Source organism: Apus apus, chromosome 5, assembly GCF_020740795.1.
Source record: "Apus apus isolate bApuApu2 chromosome 5, bApuApu2.pri.cur, whole genome shotgun sequence".
NCBI lineage: Eukaryota > Metazoa > Chordata > Aves > Apodiformes > Apodidae > Apus > Apus apus.
In genome coordinates this window covers 48421430-48444498 of record NC_067286.1, presented here as the reverse complement: position 1 = coordinate 48444498, position 23069 = coordinate 48421430, and the positions used below count along the sequence as shown (strand labels likewise).

The 23069-nt window shown below is 39.9% G+C and overlaps 1 protein-coding gene across 1 annotated transcript in view; it reads right to left on the bottom strand.

Moving 5' to 3' along the window:
- Window positions 1–7080: 7080 nt before the first annotated feature.
- KCNK13 (potassium two pore domain channel subfamily K member 13) overlaps window positions 7081–23069 on the bottom strand; it is a 60095-nt gene continuing 44106 nt past the window's right edge. The window contains exon 2 of the mRNA XM_051621268.1: window positions 7081–10064. Within this exon, the coding sequence (XP_051477228.1) occupies window positions 9172–10064 (893 nt within the window). The 3' untranslated portion in view covers window positions 7081–9171. The remainder of the gene's footprint in view (window positions 10065–23069) is intronic.

The following is a 23069-nucleotide window of genomic DNA, read 5'->3' as shown; positions in this document are numbered from 1 at the left end:
CCATCAAATGAATAGGTAATTCAAGAAATAGCAGGGAAATAACTTTCAAAGACTTGAATCTGATAAAATGTGAGTTTTGAATTATGCATTATCACAATTGCCCATCTTCATGGAACATTTGCCTAATCCCTGATGCTAAGCATATGTACCAATTCCCAACCTCTGCAAAAAGCAATTAGCTGTTAAAGTAGAATAAGATGATGGAATACAGCACCTAAAATGCAATCTAAAAGATGCATACAGCTACCAATATTAGCACAGTAGTATTCCTTACAGGTATTTTAACATAAATGTAGTTAAACACTGTACCCCTACTGTTATTCCAATATCTAACTGCTGCAAGAATCACAAATGTGAGCAGTCCAGAAGGCTTTTGCTTGAAAGAGTCCAGCGCAGAGCTACAAAGATGATTAAGGGAGTGGAACATCTCCCTTATGAAGAAAGGCTGAGGGAGCTGGGTCTCTTTAGCTTGGAGAAAAGGAGACTGAGGGGTGACCTCATCAATGTTTACAAATATGTAAGGGGTGAGTGTCAGGGAGATGGAGTTAGGCTTTTCTCAGTGTTGACCAGTGATAGGACAAGGGGTAATGGGATCAAATTGGAGCATAGGAGGTTCAAGGTGAATGTTCGGAAAAAATTTTTTACTGTGAGAGTGACAGAGCACTGGAACAGGCTGCCCAGAGAGGTTGTGGAGTCTCCTTCACTGGAGACATTCAAAACCCACCTGGATGCGTTCTTGTGTGATGTGCTCTAGATGACCCTGCTCTGGCAGGAGGGTTGGACTAGATGATCTTTTGAGGTCCCTTCCAACCCCTATGATTCTATGATTCTATGATTCTATGATTCTTTGGAGAGAGCACTACATTAATGAGGAAGAGCTGGCCTGGTATTTGGACCTCACACTGTCAAAGGACAAATCCTTCCCTGGTCTAAATCTTTCCGTTTACCCCCACCTGAAAAATCTGTTTGTGAAAGTGCTTTGTCCTCAAACAGTTCCCAGCATTTACCAAAGCTGAAAAAGAGCTTGGTAATTTGCATCTGTTTGTAACCAACCTGTTGTACTCCTGAGCATTCCTCAGAAGAGAAGAAAGTATTTAAATATATGAAATGGTTGCAGCATATAAACATACATTTTGCTTTTTCAATAAATACTGTAATAGGATCTATATTACTTTTAGCACAGATATTTTTTTAAAGTAACTTTGCCTTGCCCATGTACTTCCTGAGCAGTTTAGTAACATGATGCCTATTGGTCTGGTTATGAGTCCTTCATGCCACCTGCTAAAGAGAAAAGTGTAAAATCTTCACATGTACTTTTAATAAAAATTATGTTTTGCAGGACAGAGCAAATTTTTTTTAACATTATCTGCCTGGAAGAATAGGATTCAGAAGCATTATTTTATATCAGAAAGCACAATTATTATTTATATAAACATAAAATTTTTAAATTCTGCAGCATTCTTTGCATGATTTGCATGAAACTGCATTTTTTTCATAGATTATGGACTTGCTTACATTTGGCATAGTCATTACAAATCCACAAGGTTTGTTTGGGGATTGAAGCAAGGAAGTTTCTGTGATCTGCTGGTCATATGGCTCTAGTCCTGCTGTCCTTACAGGACAAAAAAATAATCAGCAGCATGACACATCAAGGGAAAATCGTTCTTGAAAAACCTTTTCTTCATACACACAAAGACACATTTGGTGTTTCAGTACTTTCAGCCAGTCAGGTTAAGTATGCCTACCCTAATCTCACCACCTAAAATAGGATTTGATGTACAAACTTAAATTAAAATTGAACTCATCTTTATATATAAAAAAATAATCCATTTTGTTATATGACTTTTCAAAAATTGATTTTAATCAGGAGAACAGAAATACGTGGTGTGGAGGAAAAAAAACAACCCAAATCCTGCCGTGTGGTGCCAAAGTACTATTGTATTTTTCAGATTGAATTCTTCCAGGTAATCTTTCAAGTAGTTTTGTCTACTTCTGTTGCTCTGGTAACAGAATTCTTTTATAAGATATAACTGTAAAAGGACAGAGTGGAGTTTTGTGTTGGAGGCTTAGTGAATCAAGATTGCTTTTTGTTTGATTTTAAATCATAACTATTTTTTACCCTAATCATAAATTGTTAAAATTCACTCAGATCTGAAAGCTATCTCTTTTCTGGCTCATATCTCATGACCTGGAATATTGCAATTGCAGCTTACTGTCATTTATATTTGATTAAACTAACACACAATGAGTGCAAAATTGATTGGGAAACCGTATTTGGAAAACAATATGTACCGAGTGATAGTTTCATTTGAGACTGGAAGAAGATATCTGCTGGATTCTGCAAGGCTTGCCCTGGGTCAGTATTTTTATTAATAACTTGGATGACGGAATAAAGAATGCAATTTTTTTAACTCTAAAAATTATCTCAGGTAGTCAAGGGTGGTTCTGAAGAACGAGGATTCAAAAAAAAAAAAAAAGTCAAAGACCCTCCATTCAAGTACCTGTATGTGATACTTTAATTCCAACTTCCTAAAAACTGTCTTGCTTCTCTCAGTGAAAATAGGAATGCAAAACAATAAAACGTCATCTTTATTATTACATCGAATGGATGAGGTTTGGCTCTGAATCCATATTGATTAAAGAGGTGTTTTTTTTACAAGAATCCTTCTTTGACAGTGAGTCCACTTTCAAGCGCAGTATTCAACAGAGACAAACTCTGTGGTAGATTTGGCTAGAAGAAGGATTTGATGAACTGAGAAGAAGATGAATGGAAAATAAAAAAGGATGCAAGAGGATCTTGCAGGTATGGACTGAGGGAACAAAGCTGAGGGAAAGAACAAGCTGACATAGGCAGTCAGCACAGGTTAAAAACAGCCCTTGCAGAACTTCAGAAAATATCAGGGAAAATGTGTATTTGTCAGGTTTCCAGCTGAGGAAATGAGTGACTACCAAACAACTCTTAGAGATAATAATTGGGATACTTTCAATTTTAAGTAAGTCTTCCTTATAAGTAGAGTATTATTTTGTAGATCAAATAATGGTCCCTGGGTAATAAGCTGGTACAGAACACAGTAATGCATGAATAGAATTATTATTTGCACAGCTGATGGCAAAAGGAAACCAAAAGGCTAGTCAACATTTCTTTGGATTATTTTCGTAAAGCTAAATTAATTCTGGTGAAAAATGCCAGATAAAGATCCCAATGGCAAAGTCTCCAGTGATTTCAGAGAAGCAGAATCAGTTACTGAGATGAGAATGCAGCCAAATCCAATGTGTAGAGCCTAGCCAAGATGCCATGGGCTCCTTGCCAAAGGAGTAATACCCCTGCCTAGGAGGCTAGGACTGACAGACTGACTAACCTTTTCAGTCATTGCCATCCCTAATAAGACTGTCAACAATAATAATACCTGGGGATCAAAATACCCATCTGCTATGTATTAGGCTGAGAAAAGTAGCTGCATAGATGCTATTTACAAATAAGAGCCAAGTATTTGCCCAAATGCAATAGCTGCAGAGGAAGGGCTTTGACTTCCTCTTGGTGCAGGGTGTTTGACAGTATTTCATGAGGAGGCACTTCCAGCACACTGTGAAAAGGGCACTGCTACATGCAGAAACAGCATCAGCAAATTACAGCTATTTGCACTGAGATGGGCAGGAACTAGCTGGATCTGCTTTAGGAAAGGGTTTGGAAACTAGATGGCAGCCAGAGGCCTCTTTCAGAGTAAATTATTTAGTGAATGTCTAAACTGGTGGTTCTGGACAGCATTATCTCTGCTTACTTCTGGCGGCCCTGTACACTACATGCAGACAACATGACACCCCGAGATTAATGGCCAGGAGTTGCTGCCCCTGCAGCCATATGGACTTTACTGCTCACAGAGTGTCTCCCCAACCATTGCAGAGATGAGAGCTATGGTGATTCCAGCATTTTTAACTCTAACAGACTTAGCACAGAACCCACTATTCATACCATCAGTTTGTTTCCAGCATTTAGAACAGATGAAGAAACATAACTTGAAAGTTATTTGATTTGATCTGTGACTCCTGACTAATAAGACCAAACCTGTTCAGTGAGATGGAGAAATTAAACTCTGAGCAAACTTTGAGTTAGCAAAAGAGAGGAGGATTTTACAAGCGGTACATGTAAAGGTTATGTCAGGTTATTTTAATTTTTTCTTTGTGCACATCTTTTTCTTTTAAAGATATGAAAAAGCAAGGTTGTGTTTTCTAAGATAAGACTACAAACAGAAAACACTGAGTGTGCTGTTGCTTTGAAAGGGGGAATAGCTTTGAAAGACATTTCAAAAGATGAAGTCTGAAAACTAGGCCATCTTGCCTCTCTCTGGGAGCTTCTGCATGACAGTTAGTAGGAAATCAAATTATAATTCAGAAATTGGCACACTTGCTTGGAAGGAGAGCCCATTAATTTTAATTTTAATCTAATTTTCCCTTTATAAAAAGGTAGGCAGCCTGAGGAAAAGGATATTTTGTTTTAAATCCCACTAGTATGTCTCTCAAAATCTTTGCAAATATATATTCTTTATTCAATTATTGCAAATTATTTTATATAAAAAAAACTGTTGGCAAATATTAGAGTGCAACTGTAGAAAAACAAAATATAAATTAGTGTATATATTCCACAAAGCTGGTCTTATGTTTACTAATGCTTTTAAAAGTCTGCAGTGACGGGATTTCTCTCTGGTTTGATGTGAGCATCTCTATAAACACAGGCCATATCAAAAAGCTTCTGCCTGCTTGGACCCGAAGTGTCATTCTTTGTGTTCACACTGTGTTTCTCTGGAATCTGATAAAGAATAGGACTGTGTTGTTCCACTTAGATGAGCAATGGTTTTAATTTTCCTAGAGAAATGTAATCTTTTAAGCAGGAAACATAGAGTATGGTATGGACATTGTTGATAAGAGATGTTTGGAAAATATGGAAAGGGAAAGGATTGTATATTTACTTCCTGGCGTAAGCAAAACACTGCTGTGAAAGTTCTCAAACTGATAGATTGTACTGGTGTATTTGGCAGTATTTTCAGCACAGAAGGATGACACGGTGATTCTTTATAACTTGTACATAAAATTGTACAAAAGAACTTTACTACTTCTTTGAGAGTCTGAGGAATCACAGTATTAGCCAAATATTAGTAACCTAACTCAAAACAATATATGATGCAAACTATACGGATTGAAATGCTGACCCTTCTCTCAGCTGAGGCTCACTGAGCTGCTGTTCCCAGAGTGGGGACATTGGCAGGTCATAGCAAATAGCTCCACTTTCACAGTTGTTGGAGAGGAGTCATCCAAACAACTTAATACCCTCCACCTCCAGAGGTACTTTATTCAACTATAATGTTAATCAGAAAGCTCTTTCCCCAACTTGACCTCTTTCTCTTGATTAATCCAGTCTGAGAAATGAAGCTGGTTTGTTTTTCATGCCCAGCTCAACCTTCTTTTTGTTATTCAATTTATAAATGTGTCAAATAGAATTAAAACTGGCAGAGGCCAAGATTAAATCAAACAAACTGTAAACATTGCTTGTGCTGTTGGGTTGGTGCAAAGCTTTCACTATAAAAGGCTTTTAAATAAATGAATTCAGCTATTACTATACTGCAACACTGAAACCTTGCTCCAAGTGTTTGAACTTTTCAGGGACACTGTCAGGTCAGCTTAGATTCAAAACCCAAAACATGGCTGGGATTTTGAAATTGCCTTAGGGAATTAGGTACCTGACTTCTACTGAAAGTCAATGTACATAAGAAGTGAATTGACTTTCAGCAGGGTTTAGATGCCTTTGAAAAGCCTATTCATGTCCTTGTAAACAGAGGACCACACCCTTCATGGAGAGAAATTAATATAACTCCTTTGACACTTACATACCCAGCAAAGCACATCTGTTACACAAATTTTAGAAAATCAAAAACTAGCAGAAAACCCCCTAAGAGATACCTTTACATATTTGATTGTATTAATTTCCTTTCAATGTGCAATAATTGTATTGTACAATAATGATAATATTAAGGGGTGGCATAACTATAAGCCCAATAAAGGCAGAGCTAGTGCACACCAAAGGTCTCATACAGCCTTTCTCCATCTGTTTGATCAAGACTACATGTTAGTCCCTTGCTTTCATAGCCACAGATGTTTTCAGATCTATTGCAAACAGCTGATAAAGACTCCTCTGTGGTGATGGGAACCAAGGCTTGATAACCCTAAGAATAGAAAGGAGCAACAAAACTGCCTCATGTCTGGGGAGCTGCTGAAGCCATCTGAAGGTCATCTTCATTATCTGCTACTGGCATGTGTCATGTTCTAAAAGCTGAATCATCTCTGTTGAACTGACTATACAGTTTGTAATGTTTAACCTGTTCCAGCAGTGTATGTATCTTTTTCTCTCTCTTAATCTACTTTCTTGCCTAGTTGCTATGAATATTACCCTGGTTTTAGACTTCTGGAACCAAATTTTGAAAGCTAATTAGGTACAGAATGATTTGAATGAAAATCCATACAGAAGGCAGATCCATTAATGATGACACAGAACGATATAATAAATTTACTAAAAAACTTGCACATTCTGGTTACTTGTCTAAGCTGCTAATGTGCAGATGATTGCCTCAATCATCTGGAAAAGGGACTACTGTTGAGTAATCTCTGTGTTCAGTGCTCAGCAAAATCTGACATTTGTAACTAAGAGTTACTAACAGGCATAAATGGAGAAGCTGCAGTTTTCAAGACTGTAGTTGTTTTGCCCAGAGTGAGAGCTCTGCTTCAGCAATGAGTCAAGTCCTAAAGTATTTCTGCTAGTTGACAGCATGAGGAGCACTTCTGTAATAATGAGATGTTGGGGTTACAGGCAGTGAATGGAGGTGTTGCTGAATTCATTTGAAAAGAAGGCTTCAGAGCAGTACTTTTTTTATATCCAAGTATTTTTATTCAGTGAGGTTGAGACAAAGAAGGTCTTGGGAGAAAAAAACAAGTGTAACAATGCAATGTATCTTGGGTAATAGAATATAATCTAAAATAATTCAGAGGCAATTTTTGCTAATACATACCACCCCTACCTCCCCTCCCCCCCAAACAGGTCAGACCGCTTTTCTCACCAAAGTTAAAGTTTGGGAGCTGATTTGAATTTTACATGGCTGCAAATATGAAGGGATATTTATTATTAGAGAGATCCACTGCTGCACAGCTGAGCCGATACCAGAATTTGGACTAATGGCTTGAGCTTGAAGCTCTCCTCATTCCTATGCACAGCAGGATTTTACTTTTAATCAGGACATTTTAGCTGTAACATGTCAAAAAGAGCTTGCAATACTTTTTACTAGTTAAGTATAGTTGTTTAATCTCATATTTATTTTATTATATGAGAGGAATCCAAGAGGTATGGCTTTTTAAAATTAACATATGGCTTAAAATGTGTATTAAAATGTTATCCTACAGTATTAGGTACCTAAAGAAAAGAACTTTTGGTCAGAATGAAGAGAAAGGATCTCTCATTGATTCCTAGTACAAATTAAACTGAAAAGGCTACCTGCACTGTTCCATTCTAGGATTCTAAGGAAATTAAGAACTGCATACTGGTGTTTTATATTTCTTAAAACTGCAGTATTCTGCAAGGTTTTCTAGCTGTAAGAAAACATTTATTCCTGATGCATGTACTGTTCTCTCCATGGAGAACTGAATCAGGTCCTTTGTGACCAATTCTGCTTATTTACACTCATATACTTTTTATCTTTAATGCATTGCACTGTTAAAGGAGAATCAGGAATTCAGCCTAGTCTTTCTTTAATCCTTGCTAAACTTCATGTTAATTTAATTCCTTATTTCTCCAAATACCTAAAACAAAGCATGATTTAACTGTCATTAAAGATCACCCTGTTTTCTGTTTTCATATTCTTCTGTTATTATTCTTCTCACTGAAATTTCCTTTCTAGTAATAATGAACACTCAGAGTGCTTCATTGAGAAAAACGAGGAGCTAAACATTTTCTATTTCCCTAATCAAGACCCTGTCATTTTCATCACCACAAGCCAGAAAAACAGGCTAAGAATAAGAGAAGTACATGAAAAGGTAAAAAGGACACTGCCAAAGTGTTTCTGTGCTCACAGTAATTTATAATTAACACACAGACTGTTGGCATGGCAATCTAATTGCATCCTAAAGGCTGCCGAGTAAACTTAAGTTACTAGTTGCATTGCATAATGCTGATGATCTATTGCATCAGCCACAATTGAGCATCATATGAATAGAAATTTGGAAAAGTCTCTAATTGTTATTGTGGAATAATTCATAGAACTCGTCATCATGGCAGTTTTCAATTGAATACGGTATTTTTGAAACAGAAAGCCACAGTGATTCCATTCCAGAAGAAAAAGGAGCCTAGGAAAAAAATCATGTTTTGCAAATGGGAAGAAGGTAAGAAAAGTTCTATAGATTTTTATTCTATCACGTTTGACAGTATCCTTTTAAAGGGAAGATTAAATTAGATTTTAAAGGCAAACTTCTCATTCACATCACAATAGCTCCAGAGTAGTCCTATCAATTTTCATACAATTACTCCAGATTTGCACAAATACTAATGGCAGCAGAAGCTGGCTTCTCAAGCCTAGCTGTTTCACAATAGGAATAAATTTTTAAAGTGATATATAAAATAAAATATTTTGTTTTTTTAATTCCACTAAATTAGATCTGCAGTATCACAGAGAAAGGCTGATTTTGGTCTACTTGGCTACTTTCAGAAAACAGGTATGACAAGGGTAAGACAGAAAGCTCAGAACAATCTTTGAATTTAGAATGTGTTCAGTAGACACATTTAGTATATTCCCATTCCACAGATTTCTTATCCTGAAATCTGTATTTCACTTAAATGGAGGAAAACAAGACATGAAAAATTGATCTGACGGCTAAATTAAATTTCACTTGCAGTGCCCTGTTAGAGGAACAGAAGGAACGGGAAGGAACGAAGGCTGAGATTGGTGTAAATCAAAGAGCAAAGACATCAAGTGACAGCCCCAACAAGTGTCAGAGGTCTTCCAACAGGAGGTATATTGTTCACATCCATCCCACCCTCCGGCGACACTCTCTTCCTAGCTACTGCCCCTTTATTTGTGTTCTTACTATATTTGTTGAAATGGTTCACACTCCATCACTGTTATTACTGTTATTATTTTACCTATCCACACTTGTCTCTGCCAGTCTGTTATTCATAATTGCTAGGGCTCCAACCCCACCAGAGAATCCATTTTGCTTTGAATTAGAGCTCATTTGCCTCGGACAGCCATTAGCAGTTTCCGACAGCTGCTTCTGCATGATGGCCAGTGAGACTTTATTGGAGGCCAGGAAGTCCTTCATGGAGATCATCTCTCCTGACAGCCGGCGCCCGTCTGTGTCACTCTCATTGACAACATCAGTCTCGATGGAGATGTTTCTCCGGCTGCGCACGTTTCCCGGCATCACCACGTTCCTCCGTGAACGGAATAATTTTCTTTGGCATCTGTGGCAGCACCTGCAGTCCAGCTTCCTTAATATCCAGTTTATGGATTGTTTGATAACAATAGAGATCACGTTAAATAAGGAATAGATGCAGCAAACCCCCATGAGTATGAACACAAAATTGCCAAAGCGATAAAGGCCTTGGCTCTCATACTTGGTGTTCTGGCTACTGACCAGATCACCAAAACCAATGGTGCTGAAGGCCACAAAGCAGAAGTAAAGTGAGTCAAAGTAACTCCACCCTTCAATCGGTGTGTACATTGCAGAGGCACAGCAAGAAATTATGAGTGATGCTACACATAAAATCAGCATGACGTAGTACACGGAGGGCTTCCAGCCTGCCAGGCTGTCCACCTCAGAGGTCCCTGAGCCCCGCCGGCCGTTGTGAGGGAGGACCCCTTTCCTCCTCAGCTGTCTTTCATGGCAGGACTTCATGACATAGGCTATGACAGTGATCAAGCGCTCCAGGAACAGGTTGAAGAACAAAATGGTCCCTGCACATCCTATAAGGCCATAAAATATTAGAAAGATTTTGCCTCCAACGGTGGCTGGGGTGGTCATACCAAACCCTGGAAGACAAAAGGGAACAGTTGAAAAAAAGTAATTGTGCAGTTACTGTGTCAGGAGTTTTGTCACAGGAAAAAAACTGGCAGCAAATCCCTGTGGAACACATCAGTTCTGGAAAAAGTGAGGACACTCTCCCAAACTGCTCCCTGTTTGTGCCTGATCTTGACCTAGCAGTAAGGGGAAGAAAACAGCCAGCATTTCCTCCAGAATCAGTATGAAACAAAAAGCTGAAGAAAACACACTGGAAAGAAAAACAAGTTTAGAGAAGGTCTGAATTTCGGTCTGATTGCTAGGTTTGCTCCACCCCCTTTGTGCCTGGGATCACTTCCAGGCTTCGGGGTTATCGCACCCCTACCTTCTCTCCTATGTTGCTCTGCACCATGAGTCAGATCCAGGGGTGGCTCTTACATCACAGGGGTCTGTCCCCACCAAATCTTTGTAACCCAAGGTGAAATCTTTGTGAGCCTCCCTTAGCTGCTGCTGTAAGGCGGGTGGCACATCAGCCAGCAGCCACCACAGGCCCTCCGGGAAAGCCCAGGCTGGGAGCCCCCGAGAGAGGCAGCAGCCCCTCATGGTGGAGCTCAGCAGGCATGAGAGCTGCCTTGTGTCTCACCCTGGAATTTGTTGCCTATTATCAATCCTCTTTTAAATCAGCATTGCTGATGCTTTCCTATTTCTCTGTGTCCCACTCCACTGCTCAAGTCTGTGTAAGTCTTAATGAAAGTCTCCTCTGGTCTCACTCCCTCTCATAGGGGCACTTCAGCCTCCTCTCAACGCCCTTCCTTTCTAAAGCCTATAAATAGGAATTTTGTTTTGGTTACAAAACTACTGATGAGGCAATCTTGCTTTAGTAAGAGATCACTAAATAATAAAAAGCATGTCAGAACATCATTGAACAAATGTGAGTAATACTCATGATGTAACATTGCTGCTGTTTTATTAGGATTAAATGACTGATAATTAAAGCCTAAACTCACTTGCTGAAAGGACAGAAAAAAATCATGTTGGACAAGAGACACATTTATTTATTTCCCTCTCTTTGCAACTGTGACATGGTAATTATGAAATGAAGACATTATGCTTGGGGAAATAAAGGAAATAATATTTAGTGTGCTGCACTTGTGCTTGTTGGAAGACAGACAACAGCAGTGTGAAGAGACAGTGTCTCCAGCAGTGCTGAATTGCTCTCATCTTCCCTTCACTGGAAACCAGCCACCAGCACAGGTTCCTCTCTAAAGCTGCTCCTGCCTCACACAGTTCAGTGACAGCCCTCACCACTCTGGCACCATCCCCTCTGAACAATAGCCCCCAGGGTGGGCTCTCCAGGGTGGCTGCACCTTTGCCTGCATCCATCCAGCCAAACCACCTCTGCTTTGGCCTCTCATCACACCTGTCCTAGAGAGACCTGGCCTGCAGCTCTGCCATGAAGGACAGCACCAAACCACATCAGCAAAACGTTCTTTGCGACGATAACTTTTTGCTGTTGTTCACCTTGGCACACAAATATTTCCCCTCGCTTTCTACCTTTCCCTTCTGCTCCATGACCTGATCCCCATAAAATCCCAGTTTTGATCCTTATTTTCTGTGCACTGTTTTATGTGCAAGTTGTGACCTCCACCCTGTGGACAGACATGTCAAGACCGATGGCTATGGGGACCTCTCTGCAGGTGGTGGGACCTGCCCAAAGCAGCTGGTGGGAGGGAGGTGGGGGCTGCGGGTCCCCGGCCCACCCTGCTCTGTGAGGAAGAGAAGGGGTTGCAGGGTGGGCAGAGAGAGATGGTGGGGAGGCCCTGGCACAGGGGGCAGGGCAGCGGGGCGTTCCATGCATCTCTCACAGGAAAAAGCAAATGCCCTGGGAAGAGAAACGTAGCTCAGGCTCACACCTCCAGGGTGGCACTGTGCCTTCAGGCTGCTTCCCACAGGGCTCTCTGGGGATCCTGCCACTGGCATCACGGCTGGAACTGAGCTACTCAGGTTCGTTTGTTTAGTCTCCTGGATTTTACCTCAGAGCTCAGATCTGCATGGCTAAAAACCGACTAGCAAAGGCTTTGCAAAGGCACCCAAACAGTCATGACAGAAATGTGTGGTGAACTATAAATACCAAAAGATGCAGACCATTGATACGGAGAGGCAGGGAGCTCTGGCTCTGACTGCCCCTTGTCAGCTCCACCTCTTCAGCAGGAGCACTCTTCTGATCTCCTGCAGTAAATGTCATTTTTTTGTTCCTTTTTCTATTTACAAATCTCAATGTGTAGCAATCAATACTAACATTTCCAAAGAAGCATTAAAATGGAGAACCTAAATGCATTATTAAATTATTAATTGAACAAGTATCTTCCTTCAAAGATCCTTTGTAAAATTGAGTTATAACCTTTCAGTTGCAGAAATAATTTCAATTCTTGAAATGCCTCTTATTTTCATGTATTGGGCCACATTATACCCGGTTGGACCATCAGAGTATTACACTCAGAATTACTTTGGGGTGACAGAGTAGGACTTGTCTGACAAGTAAGCATATTTTTCTCCAAATGGACTCTTGGAGTGTTAGAAATATTCACAAATCCAAATAATTTGGGTGAATTGTTTCATCCAAGAAATGCTGGCATGCAAAACTGTAAAAGGCAGAAACAGTTCAAACAAAACTAAATGTTGTCTTCTGGCATTTTAGTGATCAAACTTTTAATTTCAATCACCTTCTGGTTAAAAAAAAATAAAAATCAGTTGAATGTAAAAATAACTTTTCCAAAGTTTCATAATCTTAAAAGCTGAATTGAAATGAGCAGCAGCCTGCAAAAGCCAGGCCCCCAAGGCAAGGCTGTGCCACTGTCCCACCCAGCCATGCTTGCTAAGCTCTCTGCACTTTTACATCCCATGCCCCAGACACAGCCAAGGTGGCACAGCCCGCAGCACTCATGCCACCCATGTCCTGGGATGTCCTTAGGAGGCCAAAGGGCACAACACACAGCCTCAGGGAATCCAGCTGCCTACTACTAGGACAATATTAGGTCATTTAATCTTTTCTGTTGTAAACTACTCCAGTGCTACCAGTTGCTGTAAGCGTTTCTCCTATATCATCACCCAGACTCGTATCCCTCTGCCTGGTGGTCTATGGTTTGGCATGTTTTTTAATTCTAGATGTCCTGACATTCACAGGTTACATTCATTAAACCTTCAGTTTTCATTTCCTGGAATGCTTCATGCTATGAAAGAGTGAGAAACAGTTCATCAATACTATTACCTTATGAATGAAGCCTGGAGTGCTGAGTACAAGGTGTGTAGGAAGACTGGGACCAGACAGAGATTTTACAGTAAATTTTGAATAGCGAGATTGGGTCTTAATATTGTTCTGCAAAATATTTCACTTTTCTGAGAGGTTTCATTTCCTTTTTGAACATGTGCAGTTCAAAGGTCCTGCATTTCCTACAAAGAGGAAGTGGGTAGAAAGAGGGGTAACACTGCAGCAACAATAGTGAGTCATTGTGATGCTAGAAATATAAATATCATCATGAAACAGCTTTCCAATTTAGCCTGTGATCAGAGCTCTTTGTGATGTTGTGGCTATATTCCTAATGCCTTTTCTGTTGATTTGATTAACTCTTTTCCATGTTTTTTTCTATCAATTCTACTTTGGCCATGACTCACTGGGGAAATGATGAATTTCAGCAGTGGAACAGTCACTGGAAAATGACTGAGGATTGTGACAGGTGTGAACCAAGTTAAATAGGACCAAGACTTTCAGCTGCAGTGAAAAGATCAAGAAAAGAGCAATTAGGAAAGAGAAATATAGAAAGCCTTCAATACCTGCAAAGATGCTGCCCCTTCTTACTTCAGACACATTCTGCACTCAACTATCTACATAAGGACATTTTGTGCTTCTAAAGGAGAGGCAGAAGAAACAAATCTAAGATAAGCTGCACTTCAAAGAATTTACTGAGAGAATGTCCTGTACTGCACACTGTTCCTACAATGTGCAGACATTAATAATTTGGCAAAATTCACCTACTCTGGTGCTGTCGGAGCAGAGTAAGTAGTCATAGAAAAACTCTAGTTCTGCTGAAATAATTGTCACCCATAGGAACTCTTGCAGGAAAAGCTAAAGCACTCTCAAACCACGTCACTTCACTCCCCTTAGCTGCAACATCAGCAAGCTTGAAACAGAGCCCTGCTCTGGAAAAGAACAAGGAAGTCCTTCCCAGGAAGAGAAGAAAAATACACTTTTCTATGAAGACTTTAACTGTGTGCGAGGAAACGTCCATAGAAGCAAGCATGGTGCTGTCACAGCTACCCCGAGAGCAGTGAACTGGGACCTGGGTCCAATTTCTGATAGGGAAAAAAACGTCTACTGTTGTTCATTTTGCTAAATTATGCAGACAATCACACACAGACCTCTCTGTGATTTCCCAGCAGTAGAAACTCAGCATCCGAACTGGGTGGCTGTCTCGTGAGACATACATTCCTGCACGTTGTCAGAACCATTCAATTCAACATCTTGACCCCCTCTGATCATGAGGGGAGGATGAGATACCTGTGTCCTGAAACTCTCCCTTACTGCAACAATTATTTGACAAACTAGTATTTGATCAGGGACAGCCTGGTGTGTGGTAACCTTTATTTCATTGGCAATGCTGTTTTCTCATGTGGGTGGCTACATGGCGGAGAGAGGCTCAGCCTGCCCAGGAAGGCTGGGGACAAATGGCTGTCAAGAGTGCTCCTTTGTGCTCTTCTGTTCCCAGCCCTGCCTGCCAGAGCCAGCTCTGCGCCTCCCGCCGGGTGGAGATGAGTCTGCAGGGCTTTTAGAGCCGAGTCACATCCGCAGACACACCACAGTGACTGCCTGCGTGGTGACCTCGGACCTGCCTTGAGTGCCAGTGCTGCTGCTTCCTTCTGCGCCAGTCTGTGCCCGTCATGTCCTGCCTGGGCAGGCTGAGAGAGATGTAACCTTCTGCAGAGCTCATAGCAGGGTTAAGTCTGTTCCTAAAGGGCAATACTGATGTTGAAAATAATTCTAAAAGATGTTTTGACTAAACAATAAATATAGTTACCCAAGCACAATCTACACCTTCTCATATATGTTAAGGTATTTTTCCCCCTCTGTAACTTTTTTGGAGAGTTCTCAAACCCAGCAGACAGCACTCTCACCACTGTTTTCACTGAGGTGAAGGACAGGAGATGCTGCTCTGAGGACTGCACGAGTCCTATGCTCAGTCTGTGCCACTGTGGGGATACAAAAGACTTATGTGAAAGATTGTGCATAACGTTTCTTTGCTTCTGAGAAAAGCTTTCTGAGCACCCCATGTTGAAACACAGATGTAGGCTGGTGTCATGGCAAGTGTGTGAGTGGCGCTTTGAGGGCAGACATAGAAAAATCTTGGGGCTTTCCTGGATTTTGTTTTGGAGAGCATAAGAAAAGCTGAGTTTGTGTTAGTGCATGTGAGGTAATGTCTGCATTTAACAAAGCAAAGCTCAGCTCACACTGAGTCACTGTTAAAATCAGTCTGGGCAGTTGGATACCTGTTACTGCCCCTCTCTCGTCTCATATACACAAACCACATGTTCTGCCCTGAACAGAAACCTAGCTTAAGAAAAGCTTTCACTGTTAAGAAATCTAAGAGACGTAAGTAAAAAAAAATGGCTAAACGGATGAAAAATAATAGATCTTTATTGATCTGTTGATACCTCTGTTAAAATGTCTGTGTAGCCCTTAAATAATGTATGACACTTTGCAAAAGAAAGCCTATGTAATTTTCATCATTGTAAGTTTTTCTTATAAGGTAATTCATGGAAACTTTGCCATTCTGCTTTATATAATTACAGTTATATTTTATTTAAGGTTCATTACAGGTCTTGTGAAAGAAACGTACACAGCTTTGTTACAGCTCCTATGCTATCATAAATTCCATGTATAAATATTTTACGCCTACCTTCTGGTTTCCCTTTATAATTTGTATGTAATTTTTGAAGCCTAAGCTGCTATGCCCAGTGCCTTTCAGTCATCCCTAGACAGATTTATAAGTCTGTACACCTTTTGTGTTACTATAGGGATAGAACAGGGCCTAGTTTTGAAAATATCTTACTGTCATTTTCAAACTTATTGGTGACTTATTGAGCAGTTATTTAAAGGTTGGTGTAGTTTTTATTAAGTCTTAAAACATAAAAACACTTCTCTAATTAAATAATCTGAACTTTATTAACACATTGGTATTTAATTAAATTTTAATTTTAATGTGCAATGGAATCATAGAACCATAGAATACCAGGTTGGAAGGGACCTCAAAGATCATCTGGTCCAACCTTTCTAGGTACTACTGTAGTTTATATGAGGTAGCTCAGCACCCTGTCAAACTGAGACTTAAAACTGATGTGGAGGAATCTGCCACTTCCCTTGGGAGACTATTCCAATGTTTGACTGTCCTCATGGTGAAAAATTTACCTCATGTCCAATCGGAATGGCCCCAGGAGCAACTTGTGCCCATTACCCCTTGTCTTTTCCATGTCCTTGTCCTTTTCCACTCCTTATAAATAGGGAATTTCCATCTTCTTGGTAGCCACCCTTTGTCATATGACACAGTACTCAAGTCCTATATATGTGTGAAGCACAACATGTGGTGCAGCCTGAACAGCCAGCAAAGCCATCAATAGTTTGTCAGGCTCTAAAAGGCAGGATAATATCAGAAAATCTGCTGGGCCTGTGCGAGTGTTCAAGTGCTCAATTACATCTGTATTAATTCTTCCCAGCCCCAGGGAAAGCAGTAAAGGTTCAGTCCCTGAAGTTTGCAAATGTGCTACAGGCACCAGCTTCCACCTTTCTCCTCTCTAGAAATGTCCAGTCCTGGCAGTGGCACCAAGCCCAGCTTCAGAGGGGCTTGGAGCCTTTTTTGGGTTCAAACCTGAACCTGTGTGGCCCCAAGACAGCCTGAAACCCTGTGCTGAAATGTGCTCAGCAACTGATACCTTGGTATGGGTACTGTAATAACAACAAGTGTTAAGTCCTGTGGGTAAGTAGAACAAACTGGAATTGAGCATGTGAAGCTGTTGGTCACAGTCAGAGAGTCATAAAGTCATTGGGTTTGGAAGGGACCTCTGAAGATCATCTAGTCCAACCTCCCTGCTAAAGCAGGACCACGTACAGTAGATTACATAGGAACATGTCCAAACAGGTTTGGAATGTCTCCAGAGAAGACTTCACAACTCTGGGCAGCCTGTTCCAGTGCTCTGTTACTCTCAGAGGTGGTCAGAAGCATCAGTGCCCATCCCGCATTTTACAATTAGAAAAAAAATATCTATTTGATGCCTTGATAAAAAAAGGATGCTAAAGCAGTAGTGTTTCTCTTGTTCAAAGTAAATACATTAAAAATAATTAGAAGGCTATGTGCTGGAGGGATGCCCAGCCTGTGCTTCAAGGGGAGGGTGTGCCTGTTTGACCAAATCAACTCCACCAAAACCAAGGGTCTTGCCCAACCCTGCCACTAACACAGCACATCGCCCAAGTCCTCTCCCCATGATGGATGCCAACACACCTCCCAGGGATTGGCAAAACTGTGGTAAAGAGGTGTGGCTCAAGTCCAAATTACAGCAAAGTGTTAGAGTCCTGCAGTGTGTCAGCAGATTATTTAACACCACCTGGTTTTCCTTAAAATTATAATAGCTTCAATATCCTAAACTTCAAGCTGCACACAAATTTATTGAAGCAACAATAAGGAAATATAGTAGAAAAAACCAATTGTTTCCATAGCTAAAAAATTGCATGGCTGAGGAAGCAGTTTATATTATACAGCAAAAAACAGCAGTAGCACCAGTTACATTCCTGTTAAAGAAACATCATAAAATAAAAATAAATATTTTAATAACAACAGAAATATTTTCCATTTGAAAGCCAAAACATACAGGTTTGGATTGAAGGTCATTGAGAAAGGAAGTAACACTCTGATTCGTAATGTGTATTTGGTTAACATTTAGTACCAGAAGAAGTTCCCATAAAGACAAATTTATAGGAAAAAATATTGGCCTTCTCTTACTGATCCCGGATGAGTATGTTCAGAAGACAGGTATATACTGTATACATTTTATAAAGGAAGCATCTGTGATGTGTTGAAGAACCAAAACCAGACATAAAAATCTTGAAGTATGACTGAAACACAGACTAAAAAATATTTTGTCTCGGTTCCTATAGTAGAATGTGCTTAAGAGAACATGAACGGATTAATATACAAGCAAAACTGAAATACATTGATAAATATGTGTCAGATAATGGTGTGTATGTATGATGAATACACGTATATGTATATAAACCTTTTTTTGTTGAGTAGTCTACCTTACTAACAATAAGCAGCAACTTCAAGCCATAATTTAACTTGACAGGACAACACTTTATCTGAATTGTGAATGTAATTAACACTGTTGCAAGGGTTTGTTTTCAGTCAGTCATTCAGACAGTCTGTGTAAAATGTAATAACTCCAGCTATTAAGGAACAGGAACATAATGTTGTGCACTAATTAAGCCATAGGCTCATCTACACTAAAATTTTGCTTTAAAATAGTACAAATCTTTCATTTTTTTAAGAGTTTTCAAAGGTTAGCTTAAATATGCTTATTGTGAATTTTATTCTTGGCATGGATACATAAGATATGTTATTTTTCTTGGAGGAAAGAAGTGTTTCTGTGTCTCCTGAAGGGCATTTTTTATGTAATGCTGTAGGAAAGGTACAAGTCTGTAGCTTCTGTGATTTGTTTTTTCAGTCCAAGATGTATTCATACAGTTTTCCTCTGGAGTAAAGCTTTAGTGTTTCTTCTCATTTAGGGGTAAAACTATGGGAAGGCAGAATTTTTTGTTTTCCCCAGTGGAAAAAGCCAAATGAGAAAACGGGATGTCTGTTTGTATCCTCTGGGTAATATGAGTCTGGGGAGACACTCCATTTTAGTGAAGGGGATTTTGAAAAATTAAAGCCCTTCCTTGACTTTAAATACCAAGGCAATCAGATCAGTCTTATGCAACAGTGACTGTGTATTTGTGTGTGACTGCATTTTTCTAACCAATTTCAAGTCTTACCTTGATGGCAGAGAGGAAGGTTGGGAGCTACTGCTGCCACAACCACCACATGGCCAGGGCCTCAGCAATGATACCTTCAATGAACAGAAAACCTCACCCAGAAAGTTAGGTTAGCCTGGTGCTTGGATACATCAAACTGAAGGACAGGAGCATAGCATAAGACAGCACATACATTGCTTTAAATCCTTGGAGACTGACAGCCCCAAAAAATTAAGAATAAAGAGAAAAAATTCACAGTTCCCAAGCAGGTGTTGCATGGACTGTAAATGCAAAGCAAAGACCATGAACTCACACCATACAGAAAAGGCTGGTGGTATGGTATCTAGTAAGGTTTTTGGAATATTCTGCATAAAAGAGGAAGCAGATATTAATATTGTGATTAAAAATACAAACATTGCTGACAGTAATTGTTATCAGAAATTTCAATGAATATTTATCACTGGAGAACTGGTGATGGAGAACTGACAATTCTGTGAGTGCTTGTGATGAGCATAAGATGATGAATTTGAACACTTGCTTTATCAGCTTTGAATCTCTTATCCAGTAACCTGTGTCTCAAAAGCTAGGAGGTACGAAGGGGAGAAAGGCTATTTCTCATCTTTCTTTACATTTTGAAAGTGAAAACATACACAGGTGGCTGACAGATGGACATTTGGGAATAAAACATGCATTTGTACAATCACAGAATGGTTTGGGTGTGAAGGGACCTTTAAAGATTATCTCATCCAATCTCCCTTCCAAGGGCAGGGACATCTTTCACTAGATCAGCTTGTTCAACCTGAATAATGTCAGGCTATTCCAAAGAATACATAACCTGCAAAAGAAGCATTATTGCAAAAATGTGCATACAAACTTGACTCACTATAGAGAAGAAAAAAAACTCAAAGAAATGTGACAGCAATGGAGGGCACAGTGAATTTTGGCTTGCAGAAAAGAGTAAGTAACTGCTGGAAAAGTGTGCTGGCTTCTGTCTGCACAATGACAAAGCTTATAGTTTTGTTTCAGAAATTTCTGGCTTTTTCAAAAGGCAAGGACTTGACGAGTCCCTGGCTCGTGAATGTCCTAAATGAAATGGATGTGTCCCTTCCTGTGAAGCCAGCCAGCCTGCTCATGATTTTACTGGTCCATACATTGATGTAAGGGTCTGTAAGTAAAGCACGGCAGGGAGGCTTAGATGGCACTACTACAAGTCCTCCATAGCAACTTTGGGTTGCTAAGTATTGTGCCATAGCAATTGTTAAAAAAAACAACACCCAACACAATCCTTACTGTAAGGACTGATTCTCTTCTTACCTATCTGGATGATGGCAAATCCTGCTCCTGTTCATCAGGCATGCTCAAAATCTCCACATCACCTGCCTTACCCATGCAAACAATGAAAAAAAGAACAAGACATGCATGCAGGGGAGGGTATAATTGAATGAAATTATAATATGATTATAAAGAGTTGTCAAAAGGCACACAAAGCTGGGTGTTTTCTGATTTACCCGGACAAGTGGTGTACTAAGGACATCCCCAAACCCCAGGATGGCTGAGGTTGGAAGGGAACGCTGGAGACTGGCCAGTCCAATCCCCTTGCTCAGAGCCAGGCCTCCCACACGCAGCAGCTGTTCAGTGGGTTGGGAATTTATCTAGGGGATACAAGGGATGCCAGGCTTTCCAGTCAGATATTTATAGATTTGTGGAAAAAGAGTTGTTTGTTTATGCAAAGATAAAACTGAGGTGAATCCTTTCAGAAGTAAAACTGTGAAACTGCTTCTGCAATACTTCTGATTAAAGGTTAAACACCCAAGAGTAGCTCTTGAGCAACCCAGAGAAATTGCTTATTTGCTTTTTCTCTGTTTTATGAGTTTATGCAAGTTTGTTGACTGAATTAACAGCTTTTCTGTGTGAACAAACACTGCACTGCTGTTGGAAGCATAAGCCACGGCAGGGGATCTCTCACCTCTGCCCACAGGTATCTGCAGCTACCTGGCCTCCCACCAGAGCTCAATCTTTGTCAGTCTCCAGGAGAAGCAAGCCCTTCTCTGAGCCTTTACATGAAGACAATCACTGAGCTGAAATCATAAGACCGAAAAATATAAGAGTAAAAAGTTTGAGGGGAGATGCCTGTCTGAACTTTAAAGAGATGACACCGATTTTGAAGTGCAACACATGAACTCACTTGCTGAAAGATCTAACCCGGGCAATGTCCTGGCCTCTGCACCAAGAAACAGTCATCTAAGAAAGTCCCATAATTTCAAACATTGGCATTAAATGAAGGAAATATGTTTTTAAAATCCCAAAGAAAATTGAATCACAAGAATCATCCTAGAGATTTCATATTATTTTCAAAGAAAGCTTTTCCCAGGCTTTCAGAAACTGTTAAGCCTGGAAGCAGAGAGGTTTGGCTGTGGGAAGCCTGTGCACAACATCCTGCTTTGTAAATACCTTTTTCACAGATGAGTCACAGCTCACTTGATACTGTTCATGCTGATCAGTTAAATAACTATGTTTAATTAAAACTATTTTTCACATTCTGCTTGTGAAAACAGTGAAGCTGAGAAAGCTTTTATTACCCATGTTTATCCCAGGAAACACAGTATTACTTATATAGTTCATAAGGTATTCTGCCAGGGGAAGAAGAAATGCACAAATAACTCCAAATACAATATACTTGATTTATTTCTAAACCCTTTACAAAATTACTAAGCAAAGTCCTGACTCTTTCTAGATTATCTGAAGATGTCACCTGCACCGGTAGTAAGCTTAAATGCTTCTAACCTTATCACTCCCAGTGCTTATTCCCCAGCTGAACAGCATTTTTTAGTTTGGAAAAGAAACATATAATTAAATAATATAATTTCTCATTACTTTAAGTGACCAGTGTTGTGGCTAACTGCATGAAAACAAATCTGAAAGTTTTGAGGCCATTTATCAAGTCCTTTCTCCACTAAAAGGACTCTGTGCAGTCTTTTGTCTCTCTATAATGGCTTCCCAGAAGCCACGTCCAAAGCAGTTTGCCACACATGAAAAGGAAATAGTGCTTTGATACTGCATATTATGCACATGCTGAAAAATTGGTGCAAAAGCCTGTGTCACAAAGGAATCTCTTTTAAAATAAAAAGCCTGTCAGTGAAATATTTGAAGAGAGGGAGTTTATCAGACTTCCATTAGAGGCTGGTTTTCCTCTGAAAAGAAGACTTGTGAACCACATAGGAAAAAAAAAACACACCTTTTTTTTTCACTCAGCCAGATGCTGAAGAAATTAAGGTTTTCAAAGTCGTAGTAGCAATGCCATGTTTTGCTGTGGGCTGAGTGCTGCTGCCTCCCAGGATCTCTGGGAACACCTGGAAATCTGTATCACTCACACTGGATTTGACCAAAAACCACCACTGTACCTTCTTCTCTGGCCTCCTAGAAAGCAAAAATCAGCAAAAATACTCTTTTGCTCAGTGTATGATTTCTTCATATTTTGAAGATGTGATTTAAAGTTTGACTTTGAATAACATTTTGCTTGCAAATATGATAGAATTAATGTTTTCCTAAAAGCAGTTAAAGCAAAGCTAACAAAAAAACCCCAACAAACCAGCCACCAGCTGGCTTTCAATCAGTCCCAAGAGCGATGCCTTACTTAGAAACATGACAAGGATGTTCTTTACCAGATGCACATCAGGGCTTGCTAAACCATGTTTTTAGCTAATCTTGACATGTTTATGGTTTTTTACAAAATGCAACAATACAAGGCATCTTTAACAGAAGCACTGGAATAACAAGCTTTAAGTATAATCAAATGATAAATCCTTCTGGTTGAGGTAAGGAAAATAGCATCCCATATTGTCCATGAGTAAGAGGTGGTTTAAGTATCCAGTGCAAGACACAACATGAAATCCATGTTTACTTGAACATTTAATGAGTATTCTGGAACAGTACATACAGCTGTGGGAGATAAGCATGAAGATGTCCTGACCAGTGAACAGCA